The 23604-nt window shown below is 36.9% G+C and overlaps 1 protein-coding gene across 2 annotated transcripts in view; it reads right to left on the bottom strand.

Annotated features, from left to right (window-relative positions):
• Positions 1–22244, bottom strand: part of LOC115410930 (ephrin type-A receptor 6-like) — a 62516-nt gene extending 40272 nt beyond the window's left edge. The window contains exons 1-6 of one of the 2 annotated variants that reach the window (XM_030122769.1): positions 21455–22244; positions 13329–13393; positions 1111–1239; positions 879–1028; positions 637–798; positions 309–537 (exon numbers count right to left, since the gene is read on the bottom strand). In XM_030122769.1, the coding sequence (XP_029978629.1) occupies positions 309–537; positions 637–798; positions 879–1028; positions 1111–1239; positions 13329–13393; positions 21455–21533 (814 nt within the window). In that variant the 5' untranslated portion in view covers positions 21534–22244. The remainder of the gene's footprint in view (positions 1–308; positions 538–636; positions 799–878; positions 1029–1110; positions 1240–13328; positions 13394–21454) is intronic. The other variant, XM_030122777.1, reaches the window with a different exon arrangement.
• Positions 22245–23604: the final 1360 nt, after the last annotated feature.

Here is a 23604-nt window from a genome sequence, read left to right as displayed (position 1 = left end):
ATCTGACAAGAACGCAGGATCTTCGAATGAGCGGAGGGGATTGCAGTTCTGTAAACTCAAGTTGTTGCAGATGACTGGGAAGGCCCATGAGATTTGTTAATGTGATGCAATGCCCTTTCTTGTCTTTTCTTCTCTTCTCTCTTTTATCTCATTCAATCTGTATTTGTTTCCTTGTGTGTCACCAGCTCATTCAGAGCACCCATACATTTTATTTAAATAATGTATTTGCATCTGGAGCTTAAATTCTTTGTGGTTCAAGCGTACAATGCTAAGATACATACAAAAGAAGTTCCAGAAGTACTTCTAACCTTGGCAGAGGCTGTCCATTTCCTCATGGCCGATACTGCAGACGCAGCGACCCAGCGGTACCAACCAGTCTCCATCAGCACCACAGTACAGTTTGGGTGTGTCCCTCTCCTCTGCGTTCTCCACACATGCGCCCCTCACTTCCACTAGTGAGGACGAGTCCATGTGCGGCACAGTATCTGGAAATGCCGCTAAATTCCTCAAAGTTGATGGGCAGCGTTTGTAGAAGACCTTAAGTAATAAAATGTTTAAAAAGTAAGAGTTTTAAAAGTACAAAAACTGTGGTTGTAGAGCAAAAAACTGTTCAAACACAAAATCCATTTCACTGACCTTGACAGACACAAGAGCAATACATGCACCCACATCCTGGAAGGCCAGATAGAAACCCTTTTGTGTCACAGGTCCGACTTCTCTGACTTCAGTATTGAGGCGAAGAACTCTGTCTCCGAGGTCTGTCTGTGTGAAGCTCTCATCTGCTGCTATAGTGTCCACCTTAATGCCAATGTTAAACATGTTATTTGTACTGAGTGTTAATGCAGGAGAGGTCTTACAACATAAGGACCTTAACCTACTTTGGCATAGTCTGTAGGTCGAAACCGAGTCCCTCCAGGGAGCGGTTCATCTGTCTGCAGGTAGAAGAGGTTGAAGGTTTCTTTACAGGTGCCTGACACCCAAGGGATGGAGTTGCAGTCTCTCAGTGTGAAACGTAGCTCCACATATACCTATGTGAAAACAGAATACAATGAATACAAGAGTAATGTAAAGACAAGACACGTATGTGTATCAGTGAGATATAGACCAGACCCTTTGTGCCGCCTGTCGTTGGATCCATCCAGACCGAAGCCAGTTGTTCTGGTTTGGCTCCATCACATGACAAACCTGGAAGGTGTGGATGGGCCGGTTCTGCTCATCCATTTCTGTGATTGCATCCCACTGTAAAAAGAGGTGACGGTTATTTTAACATGATGGCACAGATGTTGGAAAAAGAAAGAACAAAAATGGTCTATAGATACTTCTATAGGAACTTGGATTAATCCAACCCAGACAGCGGACAATTTATTAAAAGAAATACCATCTATTAAAAAAAATGCTGTCTTGCAAATTGGTTGACCTGAACCCTAGAAAAAGTGGCAAAGTGATAATGAGCGCACCAGTGCCATAAATGCCATGGCTGGCTATTTCATGAAATGTTCAACCTTTACACCTACTATTGCATGCAGAGAAACTTAATTTATATAGAAAACTGACGTTTGAAAGACACCGGGTTACTTTCACCAGTGTTTTCAAGCTGTTGCATCAGCCAGACTCTCTCATTTGTCTGCTCCACTTAACGGTGTGATGATCAGAGGTTCAAAAGCCCTAACGTTTATTGACAGAACCTCTTTCTTACAACTCCTGTGGCATTAAATGGATAGCTGGACACATAATTATCTGTCTAAGAACATGGGATGCATGGGACCATCTCCAGCTGAACTGTGGAGGAATATTTAACCTGTAAAATATATTGCATTGTAAAAGCACATTTTCTGCAAATGAAGGTACTCTGCAATATTTGTCTAAGGAGTCAGTTAGAAAGTAAACAAAACTGTGAGGAATTAGATACTTGAAGGCTTTGAAGAATAATTTATACCACCTGTGTGTTCATGAAGTAGTGCCATGCAGCACAAAGGTCTCATTCAGGGTTTTAGTAGAAACACAAAAATTAATTTTCCTACCATTCATCCCTTGATGTTTGCTCATTTAGTAAATATTAAGATGTTTTCATTTTGTTTAATATAGCTGGTCAGTCCCCTCATTTGTTTCTTTGCAAACTAATGGAGAATCAATAGGCTGCATATGCAATAAACAAAACTAAAGTAGTTGAGTACAAAAAACAAGGCTTCTGGGCATATTTAGTTTTTTCTCCACAGTACTGCATAACTTATATACACAATGCACAGTACTCCAAACCACAATGGTAAAAAGCTTTTTCACAGAATCCTTTGCTTTTTATGCTCTGATTAGGTCCGATGCATTGAGCGGCCTACAGCTGTCACAATTCAAAGGCTGAATGCAGCTCAGAGAGGTAAGTCCTTTATAGGACCTAAAGGCTTTTGCCAACCCCGTTTAGTGCCCCCAAATACGCATCACAGAGACTAAATAATAGTGCATTTGTGCATTTCTCATCAACAACTAAATTTATCACAAAATTGCAGAAGTGGTCCTTACACCGTTAGCAGTATGACACACTGTGATTACATGCACAAAGAGCAATATGCCAACAGTGCTGTTATGACGGATTTAGTTCATGTTATGTATTTATCAGTGACTGGCAGCAAATAATACACAGGTGCATACAAGGCAGTTATACAATATTTATTGACTTTAAAAGCTGACGAGGAACATCTGGGCACACCATTAAATAAGTGATGGTTCAGCAATAGATTATGAAATATGAGGGTATTAAAGGATATATGACTTGTGGTGTCCAACTGTGGGCAAAAGTAAACACATTTAAAGAAACGTTTGAAAGGAAAATTGGCAGAATCCCTGAGTTTGGATTTAGCTTCTTCACAGATTATCCCTGACATCACCAGGTAAAAGAGTCGAATGTGATACACTTCCCTGCTCACTTAATATACAAACACACAAATGCACACTCTGACCGCAAAAGTCCTTCATGATTAATGTACATGAAGGTGTCACACAAAGAGGGACCGAATAAAAGTACTTCAGGTGACAGACAGCACAAGTTAAATCTGAGAGGAAATTGAAACAACTGAGCCAGAGTGTTCTCAAATATAAATTATTAAATAACACTTTAACCTTGAGTGGAGTTTGTGAAAGCAATTAATCTTATATTAATTAAGCTATCGAAATTAGCTCTATGTGACACCCAAGGGCTAAATGATTAATCAATCATAATAACTCTTTTTCTCATTCAGATCTACAGCTACCCAATAATGTTTGTATCTGTGCCTTCGTGAGGGAGGATGCAATCAGTGTGGGACAGAAAAAGAACATATGTAACAGTGTTCCATATATAGAAAATACAGGGTGTATAATATAAAAAATACATTTTGAAAAATTACCCCCAGTTCCGCATTTGATAATTTTTGGAATTTTCTTTTATGGATGTCGGTAGGTAGGGGATTGGTAGATATTTGTCCAAGTTTACAGACCCAGGTTTTCATGCATGAGTGAACAGGGGCAAATTGCGCAATCCAAGAAAAAACTGGTTTACGCGAAGTAGCGGTGGGATTTAAATCCAGTCAAAGGTCAAGGGAGGGGACAATGGGCATCCATCTTGTTTTCCACAAAATTGCCAGGTTACAGTATTAACACTTTGGCCACCATGTTAGTTTCATTTCTTTACCCATGGCAGCTATTCCTGCCTTTCAAAGTTAATTCAACTTGTTTAAGCCTGAAAATGTCACTGAGGACAGGCCAAGTTAGGGTTAGGGTTAGGGTTAGGGTTAACCCTGACTTTGGACAAATATCCTCCAGCCCCTACCTACCGACGTGCATAAAAGAAAATTCCAAAAATTATCAAATGCAGAACTGGGGGTAATTTTTCAAAATGTGTTTTTTTTTTGTTTTTTTTTTTAAACACCCTGTGTACATATATATATATATATATATATATATATATATATATATATATATATATATATATATATATATATATATATATGCACACACACACACACACACCTACACACACACACACACATAGTGTAGCTTATGTGTCTACACACATGACAGGAGATAAAGAAAGTGATGTTACAATGGACAGTCAAGTTGCATATTCAATTCAACACTAAATTTACATATTATTTATGTTTTTCATCCATTTCATGCTGTGCAAAAACTCAAAAGGTCAAATCTGGCTATTCTGGTGCCATTTTGATTTTAACAGGATTAGTCACAAGACAACAAAATGTTCTATTATGGATGAATAATTGACATAGTTTCATTTTCACCTCACTTTACTGGTTTTCACTGTAACTTCACAATGCCATCCTTTTTCCCAGACATCACACTGCTTTATGTTTACAGATACTTGTCTCCACAGCAAGTGTTACAATACATTCAGATTAAGTTCCATCTACTTTAGGGAGAAGCATTGTGCGAATGCTCATTACACTGTAAGACATGACTGAAGTAACAAAAAAAAAGTCTATGTAGATAGAGTAATCTAACCGAAAATGTTAGAAAACATTTGTGGGATTGTATTCTTTAATCTGTAGTGAAACGCAATTTGAAATACAGTATGAAATGATGCATACATTATTAAAAATCTTCCAAGGAAAAAAAACCACCGCCTGGATTTAACCATGCAAAATTCAGATCACTCCATTGGATAATTACTGCAGTTGTTAATATGGTTCAACTGCAACAATTTCTTCTCATTTCTTAAGCAACCATCAGTTTGTGAGAGAACATGAAGATTGGACTGTGAAATGGGATGGAATTTCAATGGAAAAATGTCATGTGGTCTGATGAGTGCAGACTGACCCTATTCCAGAGTGATGGGTCCATCAGGGTTAGAAGAGAGATGGATTAAGGATACCCATCATGCCTAGTGCCCAAAGCACAAGCCTGTGGGGACAGTATTATGATCTGGAGTTGAGTCAGTAGATCAGGTCTAGGTTTAGAAATGTTCTGTGTCAAAATATGAGGTTTAGCTGAACCTGAATATTCTGAATGACCAGGTCTGAATATGAGAGGATCTTTTTCTCCCTGATGACACAAATATATTCAAGATGACAATACCAGGACTCATCAGGCTCAGACTATGAAACAGTGGTTCTGGGAGTGTGAGACTTCATTTCTGCACATGGATTGGACTCAACAGAGTCCAGATCTGAACCGCATTGATAATCTTTGGGATGTGATGGAGAAGACTTTACACAATGAACTGACTCTCCCATTATCAATACAAGATGTTGATGAAAAATTAGTGCAAATCTGGAAAGAAATAAATGTTGCAGCATTTCCTGCCACACTACGTAAGTGTTGCATGACTTAAACAACAGTGACTGAACCCTGTAAACAAACCTAGATGGTCCAATGAAATATTGTATGTGACTGTGTTTTGGCCAGACAGTCTATGTAAAGGTTGATATGCAGAACCTGACTATCTAAGATAAGATAAGATAAGATAAGATAAGATAAGATAAGATAAGATAAGATAAGACTTTACTGATCCCACCATGGGGAAATTTCACAGTTGACAGCAGCAACATACAACACACCAGTGTAAGAGAATGTGAGAGTGAAATATAAAGGAAAATGAGAAATTTGGTAGTTATATAAATATTCATATAAATAGAGAATTATAATTAAACATTCTTAAAATGTAAAAGATATTGAGATATTCACATTATTTACATTGTGGCTGCACATGTACATGGTGTGATATCTATCAGACCTTACACATAAAAGTCTGCTACATGTTCAGTCTATAACTGGCTAAAAATAAAAACAGATTTGAGTCTTACTTACAGTAATTAACTGTATAGCATACATACCTAATCATGTTGCAGATTAAGGAGGCTGTGAGGTATACGTTCACACAAGTATTGTACATTAACCCTGAAGGCTTGAAGAAACAGCTGTATTATGAGCTTTTAACTTAACTCTATTGTTTCATCTGTTAAAGTAACACAAACCCACACAGTTTGTTCTGCTCTACTAATCTGCGCTAATGTAAAAAGCTGAATGCCGTTGTAAACTACTCTGAGCACTGTGTTCTGCAGTGTTTTCCACATGCCAATTAGCCTGTGCGCTCTGAGATGTTCTGTCATTCAGTGTACACATGTATAAATACAGCAGTCATGGAGAGAAATTGTTAATTCAAGCAAGACTCAGATACTGGGTGTGGGAGGAGTTTCTTTCTCCTATACACTCCATATTTTGTCATTTCATTGCCCTCATTTCTGGGCAAGGAACAGTAATACAGTGCCTTTACAGAACGCAGGCTTGCTGGTTTGCATAAGATCAGCATTAAGTAATTTGAGTTCCATTATGCATACAAACAGGAGAAAATGGTGATTTGTCACTTTGTGTGCCTCAGTGTTCTAAAATGCACCCTTGGGATGTGGCATGGTTCAGAGCAGAGAAAACAAATGCAAACCTCTGGTTTGAAAGATGAGCTGCAGCCCACGCTCTCTGAGGCAATCAGATATGCACCTACTAATCGCTCTGCCTATTAGCCTTGAGCTTAGCAAACTGCAACAAACAGAAACCAGGTTTAAAGTACAAGATGTAGAACTAATTCATGTTTTGAAGTCACTACAATATGAGAAATCATCGTTTGATTGATCATTTCATTTACTGAAACATCAACTCTGAGTCTCTAATCAACAGCAGGTGATCATAAAAAAAATCTTGAACAATTGTTCTTTTGGGATAAAAAGAAAACTGACTGAATGAAATTGCTATTTTAACAAATTACATAATGCCTTCTAATGAATATTACTAAAAAAACAGGGTGAGACTATTATTTTATTTTAGTATTCGATCAGGTTGAGATGTTGTCTCATGATTTTATCTATTGGTTTGAAGAATACATGTATCATAAAGTTGTGATTCAAATACCAAAATGCAGTATTAAGTGTAAATGCTGAGCGCTTCATTCTCAGAGTTTAAGACCATGAATGGACAAACATATACCAGCAACTCATATCAAGTCCTTGAATTAAACCGACTCAAATAAATAAATGTTTGTCATTTACTACAAGATTGTTGATAAAATGGCTCATTTTCAAGATGCTGTTGCTTTATCTGTTTAAAGTGTATTGACAGGTACAACCCATGTATCCTCTGCTGTCCCAGTAAATAAAAACAATGCAGTTCTGAACAGCTCCAGTATGTGTTAGCTTCACATCCAGACTGAACAGACCAGTCTGCGCTGAATGAGAACTGATGAAGTCTGCCTTTGTCGACTTGTTATTTGGGCAGATATGTTGAAGTCTCTAGTTGTTATGGTTCTTTTTTTTTTTTTTCCACATTAGCTCCTGCCAGTCTGCACTCAGCTCCTGACAGGAATCTTCACTGAATTTAGTCAGCGGAAATCTTTGTTGCAGTAAAAAAGGTTTCCATGGAGCCATTGTCTCACAGATAAAGATATCAAGTTCCAAATTACTGATGGCTGCAGGAGCAAAACATTAGGAGCAGCTTCTTTTTTTCCTGAGCATTGAGATGATATCAGAAATACTGTCCAGCAGCTAAAACACTAACATGATTGAGAAGTACAGCTCTCAACATGTGATGTGGAAGAAAACCACAGAAGTTCATAATGCTACTTGACAATCATTACAACTTTAGGTAATTAGCATAATTAAGAGCGGTCTTTCTTAGGCATTTAGGTCCTTAAGCATCTTTTTGAAGGGTGATGCCCATTAACCTCTCACCATCCTTTCTCTACCCTCAGGACACAAACAACCATGGTACACATATATCACTTTGAGAAAAGTAAGAAAAAACTTGGGAATAATGGCCCCAATTAGACCACTAGTATTAATTATTCTAATCAACCAGTGCAATCAATGTAAGAAGTAATATCACCACATGTGGATTAGAGTCAGGGACGGGCATTATTCTCATTCATATAATGGATGTGAATGAATTTAACAGAATAGAGTAGAATAGAGTAGAGTATAATAGAATAGAATAGAATAGAATAGAATAGAATAGAATAGAATAGAATAGAATAGAATAGAATAGAACAAAACAGGCTACAATACAATACAGTAGAACAGAGCAGAATAGAATAGAATAGAATAGAATAGAATAGAATAGAATAGAATAGAATAGAATAGAATAGAATAGAACAAAACAGAACGGAACAGAACAGAACAGAATAGAATAGAATAGAATAGAACAGAACAGAATAGAATAGAATAGAACAGAACAGAATAGAATAGAATAGAATAGAATAGAATAGAATAGAATACAATACAATACAATAGAACAGAATAGAATAGAATACAATACAATACAATACAATGGCCCTTATATATTTTACTATCAACAACACTCAACCTAGCTAAGAGGTGTGAGGTTCTGAGTAAAACAAGACAATTTGTCACTGTCAGAATGAAGGGACAAGAGAGAAAAAGGTGTTATGAAAATATCATTAAATCTCTGTAGTTGTGATGAAATATTGATTTGATGTGTTGTGTAGGGTTTTTGTACAACCAATTAATGGAATTGTTGTTCCCCACAGCAAAACGTCATTTGGGCTGTGTAAGGGAGGAGAAGCTGTTTCAATATTAGGACGTGGCCTTGAAAACATCTCAGTATTCTGTTGTTATTTATTGGTTTTACTCCAAAGGATTTATTACTCTTTCAATAATGGCCCGAAAACACAAACAGTCCTGCTATCTCTTGTCCTGAATTAGACACAACGGCATAAAAAAAATAAAAATAAAAATAAAAAATTGTTGCTGTCGCTGATGGTTGCTCAGAGCCAGTTGAAATATTTGTAAAATTTAAATCAACAGTATTTTTAATCCAGGTTTAGCCCTGAAGAAACAATAGGACACAATGAAAATAGTTCCTGTGATAGATTACATCTTACTATTCCGTGATATATTAAAAACTGGATCAAGTCTCTATTTAATAATGATAACATTTTCACGCTTAGGGTATTTTATCCTGCTGTCATTCAGAAAAAATCTCACTTAATTTACAAATTGTGTTTCTTGTTTTTACTTACTGGTCATGAAGGACGTTGAGGTAAATAGGTGCAAAGAAGGATAAATTGAATTGTTCTCAATAAAACAGCATATTCAGGCCATTTTCATCTTTTTTGTAGAGAAATCATGTGAGTGAATTGATCACAGAGGTGTTAAAGGTTTGAAAAATATCTCACTACAACTACATCAGCAGGGTAACATGCACACAACAGTTACGTGTGTGTACTTAATCATTTTTTGCACATAAAAACACATATGTATAGCCTGTGTATAACCTGTTCATTAATATAACAGATCCAGATGTCCCTGTCCCTGGCAGCCTCCTCCAGTTCTTCCAGGGGGACACATATAATTCCTCTAGTGTGTCCTGGTTCTGCCCTGGGGCCTCCTCCTGGTTGGACATCCCTAAAACGCCTCTCCAGGGAAATGTCTAGGAGTCTTCCAAACCACCTCAACTGACACCACCCGATGACTGAGCAGCTCATCTCATCTTTTAGGGAGACCCTGCTGAGGAAATCTATTTCTGATACTTGTTTTTGCAGTCTTGTTCTGTTGGTCACAGCCTAAATCTTGAGGTTATAGACAGTGGTGTAGTGGTCCCGGGAGAAGTGGGTATTCTCTCAATTTTTGCCCTTTTTTTTTAAAGTAGTCCAGAAAAACGTTGTTTTAAAAACAGTAACATGTAAGACTGCTCTATTTATTTTACCCCAAAATCCATCAGTAGTATTTGCTCACTATTATAAAATTATCATAACTTGATCAGGAGCATTTCGAAGGTATTACTGGTCACACAAGCAGCTGCATGAATGTAAATGTATTCAACATGAGGCACATATAGGATATCGTTAGCCTTTCATAACGCTAGGCCACTTGCATAATTGAACTATTGGCGACAAAATCTCTTCTCCTCTAAATGTGCAGTCATATGACCAGTAGTTTAAAACAGTGACTCATTCTGAAACCACCTAAAACTTACCTCAAAATCATGTATTCCATGAAAGTAGGTTCTCTCAATAGGTGCCACTCATTTGAAAGACGTTTATTCTGCCTTTCTTGTTTGCATTTCCAATAATTGCACATCTTTCAACAAGACTTGCAGTGATCTGTCAATCAACTGGGGTGGCACTGGCACCTGAGGTGTCCAATCAGGTTCCAGATGTGGTCAGCACTAAACAGAGCCCTGGCTCTGGCGCTAAGTTAGCAATATTTTCCTCTGGATGACCCACCCTACGCTACCTTTGATTGGCTCATCAGTCCTCATGCCTAAAGTTAACCAATCTAATCAGTGAAGGTACCAAGTTCTAGCCAATTAGAGGCAGAGTAGGGCAGGTCATGGCTTCACCATCCAGGGGGAATAAATGGGCAATCTGGCTCGCATTAGGGGGATTTAGAAGGGGGTATACCCAAAGCTGACAGAAAAATAAGTAGGTTTACACCATATACCAGTGTATACCCTGGACTACGCCACTGGCTATAGATGAGGGGAGGACTGTGGGTAAATTAAGCTAAACTGGTCGCAGCTCCATGTTCACAATGACACACTGATACTACTTCTGTATTGCTGCAGACGCCACACCAATCTATAAAATCTCCCTTCATCCTTCCCTCACTCTTGAACAATACTCAAACACGCTTCCTAGGACATAAGCATCTTTGTTGGTATATAACTATGTTTCTTGTCACTTTACAACCACCAACTGCCTGCTGAACATGAAATCGATGGCCTGCATGTGTGTCCCCATTCATGCACACTAGGAAAACAGAAGGGGACCCACTTCAAAAGATATAGCACTAATGGAGGTCAAAAGCTCCACAGGATACCTTTATCCCCTCACGCTCTCTGCATTGATTTATGTCTGCACTAGAAATTGTATGTCATCATTGACCAATAGTGGATTTTTAAAGGCTGATGGAATAATGATAGTTTGCAGAAGGAAAAATCTAATACCTAATTAATTGGCCAATATTGCAGAAGATTAAAAATTTGTGGCTATATTGAAGACTGATTATTGTTGAGCTTAACAGCTGAGTCAAAGTAACTAATGTCTCAATAAATAAATGGATATGAGTCATGAGCATCATATTCAAAGTAATTAAAGAGTAACTTTACCCCAGTTCTGAGTCAAACTCTACCCACGGCATGAATCTGAAAATTACTCCAGAGCCTGAAAAAGGCTGTGAATGTGATAATCAGTGTCAGGTTTGAATGTGTGACAGGAGTAGTTCAGGGATGTCCGTGCGATGAATAATCACAAGACACTCATGCAGAGTCATTTGAGGCTCTGAAAGAATTAGTGTGAGTTTTTATGCTGGTTTTACCACCTGAGAAAGGCCCTCCTGTAAATCAATATCTGTTTAAGTGTTTGCTATATTTAGAATATTTTCTCCTCTTTTTCTTGCCATCATACAGCCTTTTCCCACAAGGGACCGAAGCCCTGAAGCCTCTTCAACCTACTGGAGTTTGCCGAGAAAAAGAACAATTCTGCAGTTTGTGTCGTATGACTGTGGTATTTTACATTACATTACATTGCATTTAGCGGATACTTTTATCCAAGGCGACTTACAAAAGAGAGGATCAAATCAAGCATCAGTGGTAAAGTACAATAAGCAAAATATTATCACATGCAAGAAAAACTGGGTGAAGTGCAATTGTAGGAAACAGGAGGGCAGAACAAAAAAACTGAATTTTTCAATGTGTTATTTGAGATTACAATCACTGGTAAAATCAATGTGAGTTTGGTGGTTCTGAATACAGCGGTCAAAATGTTTCAGGCTGATCAGCCAGAAAATGAATGGCATTTGGCAGAATCCAACTGAAGGTCAGCTGGACAAACGCCTCTGATTAGAGCCTGATTGTTCAATACAAATTTCATAAAGTTCAATAATACCCTATTAGTGCTACTACTAGTGCTCATATATATGACTCTGTCATCATCACAGTGGGAAGGCTCAAAATGTTCAAGTTACAAGATGAACTGTATTGACCTGTAAAATGCTTCTTTTTAAACATATTTGTGAGTTGTTGTTTTTTTTTTGTTCATGTGGCCGAGTTGTGTGTGGTGTGTTCCTGCGTGTATAGCTAGTGATAGGTTGAATAAACAAAGAGCGTCGATTTCAATGTGTGTTGCATGTCTGCATGTAAAATATTTACTGACATATTCTTAATTCCTATTTCTGAACCAGCATTAATATGTTTTATTGCCAGTGGGTCATGATTCTGTTCACAGATCAATGTTTAGCATCCCTTTCATTAATCAATCTGGGTGTGAAAATCAAACTACACATGCATTTTTAGCTATTATTTTCCCTTAAGGTCAGTAATTCCAATTGAGAAGCTACTATAGGAAGCAAGTTCTGTTGAGTAATAAACTGAGTAGTAAAAGTAGCAAACTCTTCAATCCAAGCACATTAATCAGTGTGTAATCTGTAATTGTGTATTTACAGTTAATCCTGTAAAGCCTGAACTATTAAATCACTGACAGAAAATTCCAGTTCTTTGAAACTGGAGCCTTTATTGGTCCTTCTGAACAACCAAAAACATTTTTTTTTTTTTTTCAAATATCAATTTCCATGTATGAGTTTCAATTTTGTATCGTATTTAATTCATCGGGTCTCAATGCTAAGATATTATTATTTTCGAACAAACAAAAACATAATATAACACAAACATGTCTAACAAATTGGTAATTCCTTTTCAAAACTGGCAAAGTTCTGCCTCCTTCCTCATTAATGACAATCTTGTAGTCTCACTGGAAAGGCCTCTGGTGACCGAATTCCTCCCCCCTGGTGGATTATCCATGTATTGCATGTATCTAATTGTTTACATCAGGTTCTTCAACAAAAAAAATACTACACTGATCATGTAGAGGGCATCAAAACTCATGTAACAAATATGATACGTTTGGCATCATTGGGTTAAATACACAATGTATAATCTATGTACTGCATGTACACAGATTAAGCACTTGTCTAGGTTCAGGATTCAGATCACACATATAAATAAGATAATTTGGATAAATTGGCAATACATCATATGTATGTCTGTGTTTCTGCTGCTTTTACCTTAGATCTGTGCAATAAAATGTTGGTTTAACCACTGTCACAGACAGATGGGATGTTTTTTTTGTTTTTTGTTTTTATCCAAATATAAATACAGGATCATTGAGTCAGATTATTTTTTGAGGATAGAAAATGTTTTGCTGTTATGCCAAGCTTAAGCAAAAATAATAACACATCTATTGATACATCATTTTCTTCATTTCTCAGCTGTTGACAGGTTAAATTCCATGGGAGCATGTGGACATTGAGGTCATAGTAGAAGGTGCTAATATCACTCACCCCATTGACAGGATAGGTCTTCCAGTCCAGTTCTCCTAGCACTGTCGTGGTGTCCAACAGAACCACTAGAGAAAGTAGGATGGTGAGAAAGAAAGTCATGTATAATGGAGGAGAAAAGTTGGAACAGTGCAAGCATAAAGAGTGACAGAAAGAACAGAGAGGATAAGACAGAGTGAGTGAGAGAGGTTGGACAGTGAGTTTAAAAAGAAGAGAAATGGAGGTGACAAAATAGGAAGAGAGCAGACAATAGTTATCAAGCTGTCAATGACGAGCTGACAGAGCTGTAAAGCCCTTATCCGATTCAACCACCTATGAAATAACAGCTCTTAGCAAAGTCCAGCACAACACTAACACTAAGACTGAACCGCCCTCCATTTCAGTGGAGTCTGAAAGATTAGTGCTCTCCTTCACAGAGGTCAGGAGTCCTGTGTCCTACATGACATCCAGGATAAGACGAATAAAGGGGAACACATAAAGAAATGGAAAAAAAAAAAAAGTACTTTAACTTTTATGTTACTCATATCAGACACAGACAAAATTACAACTCCAGTTAAAGATCACAAAGCCATTTTGGTTTATTTTTATGAACCGTTAAAGACCTATAATTATTTTTGTGGTAATTTTAACCTTTCCTGTGTGATTTATCACCATTTATCATAATATCATCCTCTGCATTTTGTATTCGTCAGTGAAAATCTGATATTTTCTCACATTTCATTTACTGATCATATAAATGTTCGTAAAAGCTCAGAGTACAATCAAAGATCATTACATCAAAACAGAGAAAAGTAGAGTGACTTTTACAGCAAAATATATATTTACCTCAACATAAAAACAAATGTCAATAACCACTGACATTGGTCAAATTACATAGGTTTTGTTGGTGAATCAATGATGCTGTTTCTAAGTTTACTATGGTGCCTCCAAATCACACATCTGCTGATGCTGAAAAGCTGAAAAATTGCATGATATTTATATTATTTTATTTTATCTTAATTGTACATATTGATAGGATTAGAGACTTAAAAGGGATTAAACATTCTTAAAAATTTAAGGGCTTTAAAGATAGTCCATTGTTGTGTTTTGTAAATAAATGGGTGTTGGACTATACATTATTTAAATCTTATAATTTATTATCTGATTAAACTATTACTGGTGCTTTGTTTATAATGACCTTCATGCCAATAAAGAGGAGTGAACCGACCCTATAATCATTAAGTCCTTCAATTATACATTAATAATAATATGAATTCACTAATTTTGATCAAACTCTAGTGAAAACATTAAATATATGATTATTACAGCCTAATTATTCCCAGTAGGTAAAGACAAAAATTACTCCCTGATATTATGTACACAAAATGGTTCATTATCTATGGTATGAAAATCAGATCAGTCATGTCTGTGATGTTTGACAGAAAGATGGATGGACTATAAGATAAAGACAAGTGGACAGATGGACCAACAGACAATCATACTAATTATGGCTTAATGATGAAGGACACTCATGTGCACATTAAACCATATACCTATGCTCACTTCTTTGTTTAGCGCGTTCACATCTACCTGCCTTTTGCGTGGCTGTATCAACAGTTTGCTTCTTGTTGCTTGTCGATGATTGCACTGTGAACATACAAGTGCAACCATCTAAAGCTGTCTGCACTCCAGTCACGGCTCAGACATGAAGAGAGCTATTATCTGGCCTTTGCTTAGCCCTCGGAGCCAATTTGATATGATGAATGTGCAATTTCCTTTGTCTTCACACCGCCAGTTAATTACAATCTCTATCAATAAAGTGCGTCCCACTTCACTGGCTGACATTATAGACCAGAGAGTCACATCATCAGATGACCTGTCACTCTAGTATACAACAGACTTTGCCAAATCTGGCCTAATTTAATGGGTTTGCTACTGTTTTGAGAACAAGTTAGATAACCAGAGAAGATACACTTTGGTAAGACTAAATGAACCGCTTCAGTATTTACAGAGACTTCATTTAGCCTTGATCCTCCACTGGTAATTAAAGGCTGAATTATAATAAGGTGGCTTTGCCTCTGTTTTAAAAGAGGACAAAGAGAGAGAAAGAGCGAGGGGGGAGAGAGAGAGACCATCAGAGACACAAAGTTATTGATTTTTACAAAATTACAAAAGCAATATCTCATGATCATTGGCAATATTCCACATCATATTTGACAGTGGCAAAAAATGTCTACAAACTTTTTTAACTGTCTCTCTTTTACTTACCTACACATACCATTGTCAAATCCTCATAAAAATGCATTTTTCAGCTTCATTTTGGTGTCACAAAACAATAACTAACCCATTATTGTGATCAAAGAGAACACAAACACAAAAGTACAAAGACGCCAAATTGTGTTTATCATAAGCCAAATCATATCATTGTCATACTTTCTATATTTAAAACCATAATCTGCAACTGCTTTCACTAGTTAGTTCCACGTCACCTTTTAGAATTCATGCCTCATTCACGCTCTACATTTGGCGTCTCGCCCACATGTAACAGGGCATTTTAGGTCACAAGAACTGAGATGAAAGTGAAGAAAGTGAAGGTTTTTTTTAAAACAGTTTGTGTGGATCCATGTGGTCAGAGAGAATGGAAAACAATGGTGACACCCTGCTCTGTGCATGTGTATTATTGGTTTGTGTAATGAACCTGCACCTAAAACATCAAATCCAGGTGTGTAAATCAGTGTATGACCTGTAGAACAGATACCCAGGGTTTTATAGTCAAAAGTCTTAAAATTCCTCAGACACAATAAATGAGAATTCTATATTTGCTGTGGAAATTCTTGTAAAAACAAGTGGTACCAGGCACAACAAACCCCACCCCTCGCACATATTGTAGCTTATTTTGGCATTGATCCAGCTGGCATCATCATGTCTATGTGTGTGCTATATATGTGCCAAGTTTGAAGTAAATTGAAACAAAATTGATGTTTTTATAGACATTTAAAATGTCATCCATTATAAGGAAATGGGAGGAAAAAAAAGAATTAAAAAATTCATAAAAAATTTTAACTTTGACCTAGCGTTCTCAAAATGTAAGCCCATCTCTTCTGGGTCACTGGCAATTTATACATCCAATTTGGTACGAATTCAGCCAATAGTTTTGCTGCTAGAGTGTTAACAATCAAACAAACAAACATAGAAACAAACAAACCGAACAAAAAATAATACCTCTTGCCTCCCCTTTGGGGGGTGGGGTAAAAACTGTCAAATTTGTATTTAATGATTAGCATTTTATTAGAATGAGTAAAGCCAGTGGAGCGTTCAGGTAAGACCTTCAGCAGCTTGAACATCTGTATTAGTCATGAAGAAACGGAAATGTAATGTTATCTGGATTGAAACATGATTACGACTGGTTCGAGACAATAACTATGAGGTCACTGTTATTTTTGTGAATGTTTGGTCTAAAATTGGAGCAAAGCATCTTGAAAATGTCTTAAAGTCATAAAATTGTCTTCCTTAAACCTGCAGATAGCCTGGATACCTTTGCAAAACAGACTGGACTGGAGTTATGGATAAATCCACATCATTTATTACTTTATTTATTACTATTATACAGATTAAAACCTCGTCATCTGCTACATCCAGTATCATCTCCATTGTCCACAGTTTTAAGTTCACCTAAAACTATAGTGTTGTCTGACTGTTGGTACCATTTATAGTTGCTTGTTTTGTTCAGTGGACAGAGTTGGTGGGGTCAGAGCAAAAGCTGATGTGGAGGGAATGAAAAAATAAACAAAACATCTTCTTATGACATGTCAGCAATGAATTGTAAAACATTGCAGTTAGAGGTCTAAAATGGATATTTATCAGTGAATCCTCCAGCGGCACATTTTTCCTGATTTAATTTTTTGACAGATTGTGACATTTGCAACAACAACTATGCACTAAATCTGATTGCCAAGTTAGGTCTCAACACTTTTTTCTGGTCATTTTAAGTAAAATCAAGTTGGCTGTGGTTCATTTTCTTACTTGGCAGCTGGTTTCTTCTCTCTAAGCAGCAGAAATAAAAAATAAAAATAAAAAAAAACCTGCCACAGTCAACATGTTAGCTTAATCTGTCATATGATCACCATGTTTCCCCTGAACATCCTCGTAAGAAATTAAGCCTATCCCTTACTTCATTTACCTTAGTTTTAGCTTTTTTTTTATGTTTATCCATATCCTGTGAAGCCCTAATTGCACACACAGTCGGAGGTGCTCCAAGAAACATCTGTAAAGTCGCAGTTAAGTTGCATATTTGTTGTGTCACATCTCACTGGAAAATTTACACTTCAAAAGAAAATAGAAAAAATGTTGTACCTCCAATTGGGAACGACTGCTATCCAGATTTGTATTACATAACCTGTGATTCGTTTGTACTGATAGTTTCCTTTAAGCCATGTTTCCCTCTGCTCCGTCTACCAAGTTATTAGACTGTCACATCACATACCAATTTTACAATCACATATATTACATTAATTCTTTTCAATGGTACCATCTGACAGCCTTTTCTGAGCTACGGTTTACAGAACAAAACCATCTGTTTTTGGAAGTGAGTCGACATGAGTAAAAACCTGGGCCAGAGCCAGACTTGAAAGATTTCTACAAATCGTCTCCTACAAGAGGTTCAAGAACACTCAAAAAGATAGACATCGAATCAGAATCCTCATTTATAAGTATAAATATTTGTCTGAGGTTATTCAAAGCGACAGGCACTTGGCTGAGATCTTTGCTTCTTTACCTTTTCGAGATGTAGGTTCAAAAACCCACATGGAGAGGAAGTGTCATTATTTTCTACTTGAGATGATAATGAATGTTGACTGCAACATGTAATTCATGACACAGACGCTGCTGCTTGCTGTAAGCTCAGAGGTGTCTGAATACACCACCTTTGAAAACCCACAATAGTGATGTGTTTAATGATGTGATTTTTTTTTTTTTTCATTATGAGAAAACATGTCAATAGCAGTTATTTCCTACAACATGAGTCGTATAAACACCAAAAAAACACCATATATTTGCTATTTATTTGGCATACATAGATTTGTGTTAGACTTCGACTTGATTATTTGTCTGTGTTAACTGAATCCACTTTGGGTTTTTTTGTTTTTCCGTATCATTTTAGATAACTTTTACAACCATGTTTGGATAATCACTGTGGCAGAGTTACAGAGTTAATCTAGCAATTAACTACATTTTGCAGTAGCTTTCTTTTAGCATTCATATTTTCTTAGTGATGCAAATGGGTGTTACATAAGCAAAATGGTGGAGAAAAAAATAAATAAATAAAAAATAGAAAGATGTGTAATACAAATATACACAGTTTTATAGGAAATCTAAAAATGAATAAATATATGCAATTAGTCCAAATAGATTTGTGATGCAATGGGATATTTTCATAACTGCTAAGACCATCGAGGCTGTGCATAGTGACATTTAGTGAGCACCAACCATCACCCATAGTCAGTTGTGATACTTAGAGTGAAGATTAAGTAATCGATAGGGAGCAGACCTATTGGGAAAACAAGTGTGAGACAATAAATTTTATGAAAGGAAGCCATGTTTGGTTGAGTTTCTGACAGGACCAACGTTTATCATGTCTGTGTTCCTCTAGTGGAATTTTTGTGCATGCATATAGTGAAATTATGTACATTTAGTTCATAAAAGGAATTTTTATTTTTTTTATTTTTATCATTGCCTCTAAACCCCCTTTAATTAGCTCCACCCCCTTTTCTGGCTCTTATTCAGACCATCAGGCAGCACCACCACTCATTTGACCTTGTGTAGTGCATGTGAAAGAGGCTTGATGTTTATCAGTATGGTCTTTAGCCCAGTTCACACCAAAGATTCATGACAAGATGAGATGAAAACAACTAATTGCAAAGCACCAGTCTATGACATCCTTAACACCTGCCAGCATAGTTTGCTGTATCTAGAGAGAATTTGTAGCATCTTAAACTATGAATAAGGATGATGTTAATGAGGTCCTTCCCATAATTGCAATTTTAACATTGATAACATAAAACTTACAAAAAAAAAAACCCAAAAAATGAGATGCTCTTCCCTGAGCTCCCCTGTTGTTTAGGGGAGACGGTGTCACATCTAATAAGCAGTGAAAACACAACCTATTGTGACAGGATTTCGCCAACACTGAGCTTCTTAGCAACAGGTAAACCACAGTCCATAAATAAATAAATGAAACACAGTATTATACTAAATTCTAAAACCAGCCACTGGTGATTGAAAAGATGAGTCACAGGTGACGCCATGAGTCATGTAGGGATGGGCCACTTTACACCGCCACAACTTTTAACTGCAACGGTGTAAATAAGCAACATCAATGAGGAACCTTAAGAAGAACAAGAATCTACATATTGAATCATTTGTTAGCATGTGTCTTTTGCTATTATATTTTGTTAGATCTGATATCATTTGAAACCTAATTTTTTTGATCTTTAGAAAAAGTAGGATGGACGACTTATCCTTTGTCATTTTAGTTTTGCATACCTTACTTCTGCAGCTCTATCCTCTCCCTTCAAATCAAAACATGACATCTATATGCAGATGAAATAACACCATTTTGCCATGATAGACAAGTAACCTTTTCCAAGTTTCTGTGACAGAGTGGAGCATTAGAGTCATGTCTGACTGAACCTGAACGGCAACCAGTAATTATACATGTCAGTTACATATGTAACCCTGCATCTGTATGAAAATAAAAGGTCAATTTTCTAAAGCCCAAAAACAACCCACAAAGTGACAACTCAAAGATAATTGTGGAATTTTAACACAAAACATTTTCAAACACTGATATAAATCACTTTGTGTGAAGGTTCAGAATACCTTACATAACTAGCCAACTTTATATGGAAATTTTCACTGTTTTTTAACCTCTATGTTACTAAAAAAAATAAAGCTAAATAAAGTTGTCAAATACCCAGTTAAGAAACAAAAAAAAACATGTTTCCATAGTCAGGAACATACTGCACGTATGACTACATACTTCACATTCAGAACACTCGGGCAGATAAACTGCAGCTGACCCAACATATATTAACTTTGTTCTCTGTATATTTAAACTCCTCACGTTGTAGTTTTTTCAGATTTCCCCTGTGTCCGCCCCCTCCCCTTCAAGTCTGTCACAACCACAGACGTAGACATCCTGTGGGAAACTGAACACACACACACATACACACACGTCCACACAAGAATGAAGTGAAGGAGACTTTGACATTTGGCAACAGAGAGAGCTCCTCTCATCTCTGAAAATACGTAACCTTAAACATTAAACATTCAAAAAGGAATATTCAACTGACCTCTGCAAATGTGTGAAGAAGAAGATGTCAAGAGCAGATTATATTATGGCAGCCGTTTATCCACGTGATTTATGAGAGCACAGCAGATAACATTAATATTCCCTGTGATTCTTATACTGTATATGTGCATCTTCCCACTGTGTTCCTATCTTAAAAGAGAGAATTATCCATATAGTCTGAACATAATGACATTCAGACATGTTAGTTTGTGTGGGATCATCTAAATAAGTGGCCAAAATACTGGAACATTTTCACCCATGAAAATGAATGAAATCATCAAGACAGAGGCAGACAGAAGCAGCTCAGATGAATCAAGTGTTGCTGTCAGGGTATGTCAGAAACACACTCTGTGGTCCCTATAGCTGTCCCAGTGTTTTGTGGTATTGTGATTTTGGAGGTGGAATATACTGTCAGAGACCTCCCCATAATATGGCTGATGGAGCTCTATAGCCTTAACAACAGATGGCACCTACTGTGGATCTGAATTTTTCCCATGCATTTAATGATGCCAGTATGTTTTCACTGTGCATTCCTTATACTTTGAGGAGAGCAAACAACAACAAAGTTCTACTGTAGGGAAACAAAGACCATTATAGGCATTTGTAAACATCTAACCCAATGTAGAATGTAGAAAATGCATCCATTCAAATGACATTAAATGTTGTAGGTGCAAATACAGTTGTTATGTATTAAGGCAATGAATGCAACCTCGTTCTTACAAATTACATGTTGGAAAAGACTCAAATAAATACCAAAACTTAAATATGCAGTGGGAGATGCTTTAACGCCCTTTCTGCTCACCTTGGTTCGTGGTTCCAGGGTCCGACAGAACACTTTTAAGCAAGAACAAAAGCACACAATATTCCCTTCTGGAGTACATCGTCAGACACAAGTGCGCTACGAGCTATAACGCAGTACAGTCTCCTATATAAATCCCCCAAAAGAAAAGGCAGGAGGGTTTCATGAAATACGTGTCTGAAATCTCCAAAGTATCCAGACTCCGAGGGTCGAATCCACAGAAGTTGTTAAAATAGTTTCTTTTTCTTTTTTTTTTTTTTTCTTTTTCAGTCAAGCATCCAGGTAAACCCCTGTGCGCAGACAAGCTGACCGACGGTGTAGACGACGAGCCATTGCGCACATGGAAAACAACAGACAAGAGGTGCAAGTTTAAGAAAAAAGAAAAAGAAAAAAGAAAAAGCAGTGGATGGGATGTGTGTGCTGTATTTAAAACCTCGATAGACGGACAGGACGATGCAGATACAGATGCAGAGGATTCCAAAAGTGTCCAAAAGCCAACTTCCACGATGCGTCCGAGTCACTAAGTCAGACTGTTTGTCCTTTCATTTGTTTATCCCGATGACATAGAGAAACAAGGGGAGAAAAAGGAAATTCCCTGACTTCCCGCCTCACTTTGAGTCCGTGCATCCCTCACGGAGCCTCTGTATTACTGCGTGTGTCTCCCCCTCCGCTCAGGATAGGACTGATGCTCTGGCGCAGATCTATATGAGCCGGTTTTTCCTCCAAAGCTACAGATTTGTGCGTGCGTCTAAAACTAACTTGTTTTTATATTTTTGCTCATCTATCTTCTAAAACGCACAAGTTAGACATCTCTCTCAAAACGTTATGTGTGGCTTTCTGCGCTGTATTGATCCTGAGGGGACGTGGGGGGGAGATGGAAGGAAATATGAACCCATTAGTGGACTACTGTATCACTTCTGTGCCATGATGTAGGTTATACCTGCATTGGATTATGTTGTACGAATAGTAATGTGTCTGGGGCAGTTTCTATTTATGGTGACAGGGGAGGAAGGCAACCAGACAAATAGATAGAGTATAAGTTGATATGGAGCATGGTGGGTTGAAGGTGCACACGCACACACACACACACACACACACACACACACACACATACATATACACATACACACACAGGAGCATTTGTATTAAAACCCTACAGCCCAGTCAATTAAAGCCAAAAATTGTATCATGAATTGTTGCAATATGGAAAATGAACATGCATTCAATTCCAATAGACTTTTTTTTATTGCATATGGATTTTATGCTTGGCATGTGCTCGCGAAGGCAGTTTGTTATAAGAGGATCTCAATACAAACAGTAAATGCATAAGGCAAAAATGGAAGCACACAGACAGAGTTGTTTTTTTTTATTTTTTCGTGCGCATTAATCCTTGAGTCTTAACCCTAGACTGTAATTTCTGGAATTTGTATTTACTAAAATGCTTTAATTACAATGCACTTAAATGATTTAAGTTTTTTGATGTTACTATAAAATGTTAAGTATATTCTACTAATTTGTAGACATAGTTGAAAGTACGAAAAAGTTTGAGTTGAATGGAATTAAATCACTAAGTTTTAGTCATGACCACACCTTTTTATCTTCGCATTGCATTGTGGGTATTAGGCATGTTGTTGAAAATGTGTTAGTTTTAGGTGCAGGGGTTCAGCGGGGTTGTGGTGTTAGTGTTAATTTGGATTTAATGTGTGTATGGCAGTGTTTATTGGCCTTTTTGTGTTTGTTTTTGTATTTTTGTAGAGCTGCACCATGAGTCAGAGCCATAGGAAGAACAATCGGTTTCCTGTTCATCCAAAATTATTATTTCGTGATGAAAATTCTAATGTCTTGTCAAGGTTAAAGTATCTCTTGGATCTTTGATTGGCATGAAGTTAATTTCCATTCGTGCTACAATACACTAAGATGAATGATTTTGAAATTGCTGTAGTCAGAAATAGAATTACAAGTTTGAGTAACTTGAAAAAAAATGATTAATCAATGATTATTTACTCTGGCTGCACTTGCGAAAATTAATCAGTGTAATCTAAAATGCTAAATTGAATGGTTGGGTAGTCGGGTTGATTTTACAACAGATTTAAAGTACAAATAATTCGTCTTTTAGTGTTTTCTACTTAATAGTTTAAGTTCAGTACTTTAAG

Source organism: Sphaeramia orbicularis, chromosome 3 (assembly GCF_902148855.1).
Source record: "Sphaeramia orbicularis chromosome 3, fSphaOr1.1, whole genome shotgun sequence".
Lineage (NCBI taxonomy): Eukaryota > Metazoa > Chordata > Actinopteri > Kurtiformes > Apogonidae > Sphaeramia > Sphaeramia orbicularis.
The sequence above is the reverse complement of the archived record's forward strand: the minus strand, read 5'-3'. Positions and strand labels throughout refer to the sequence as shown.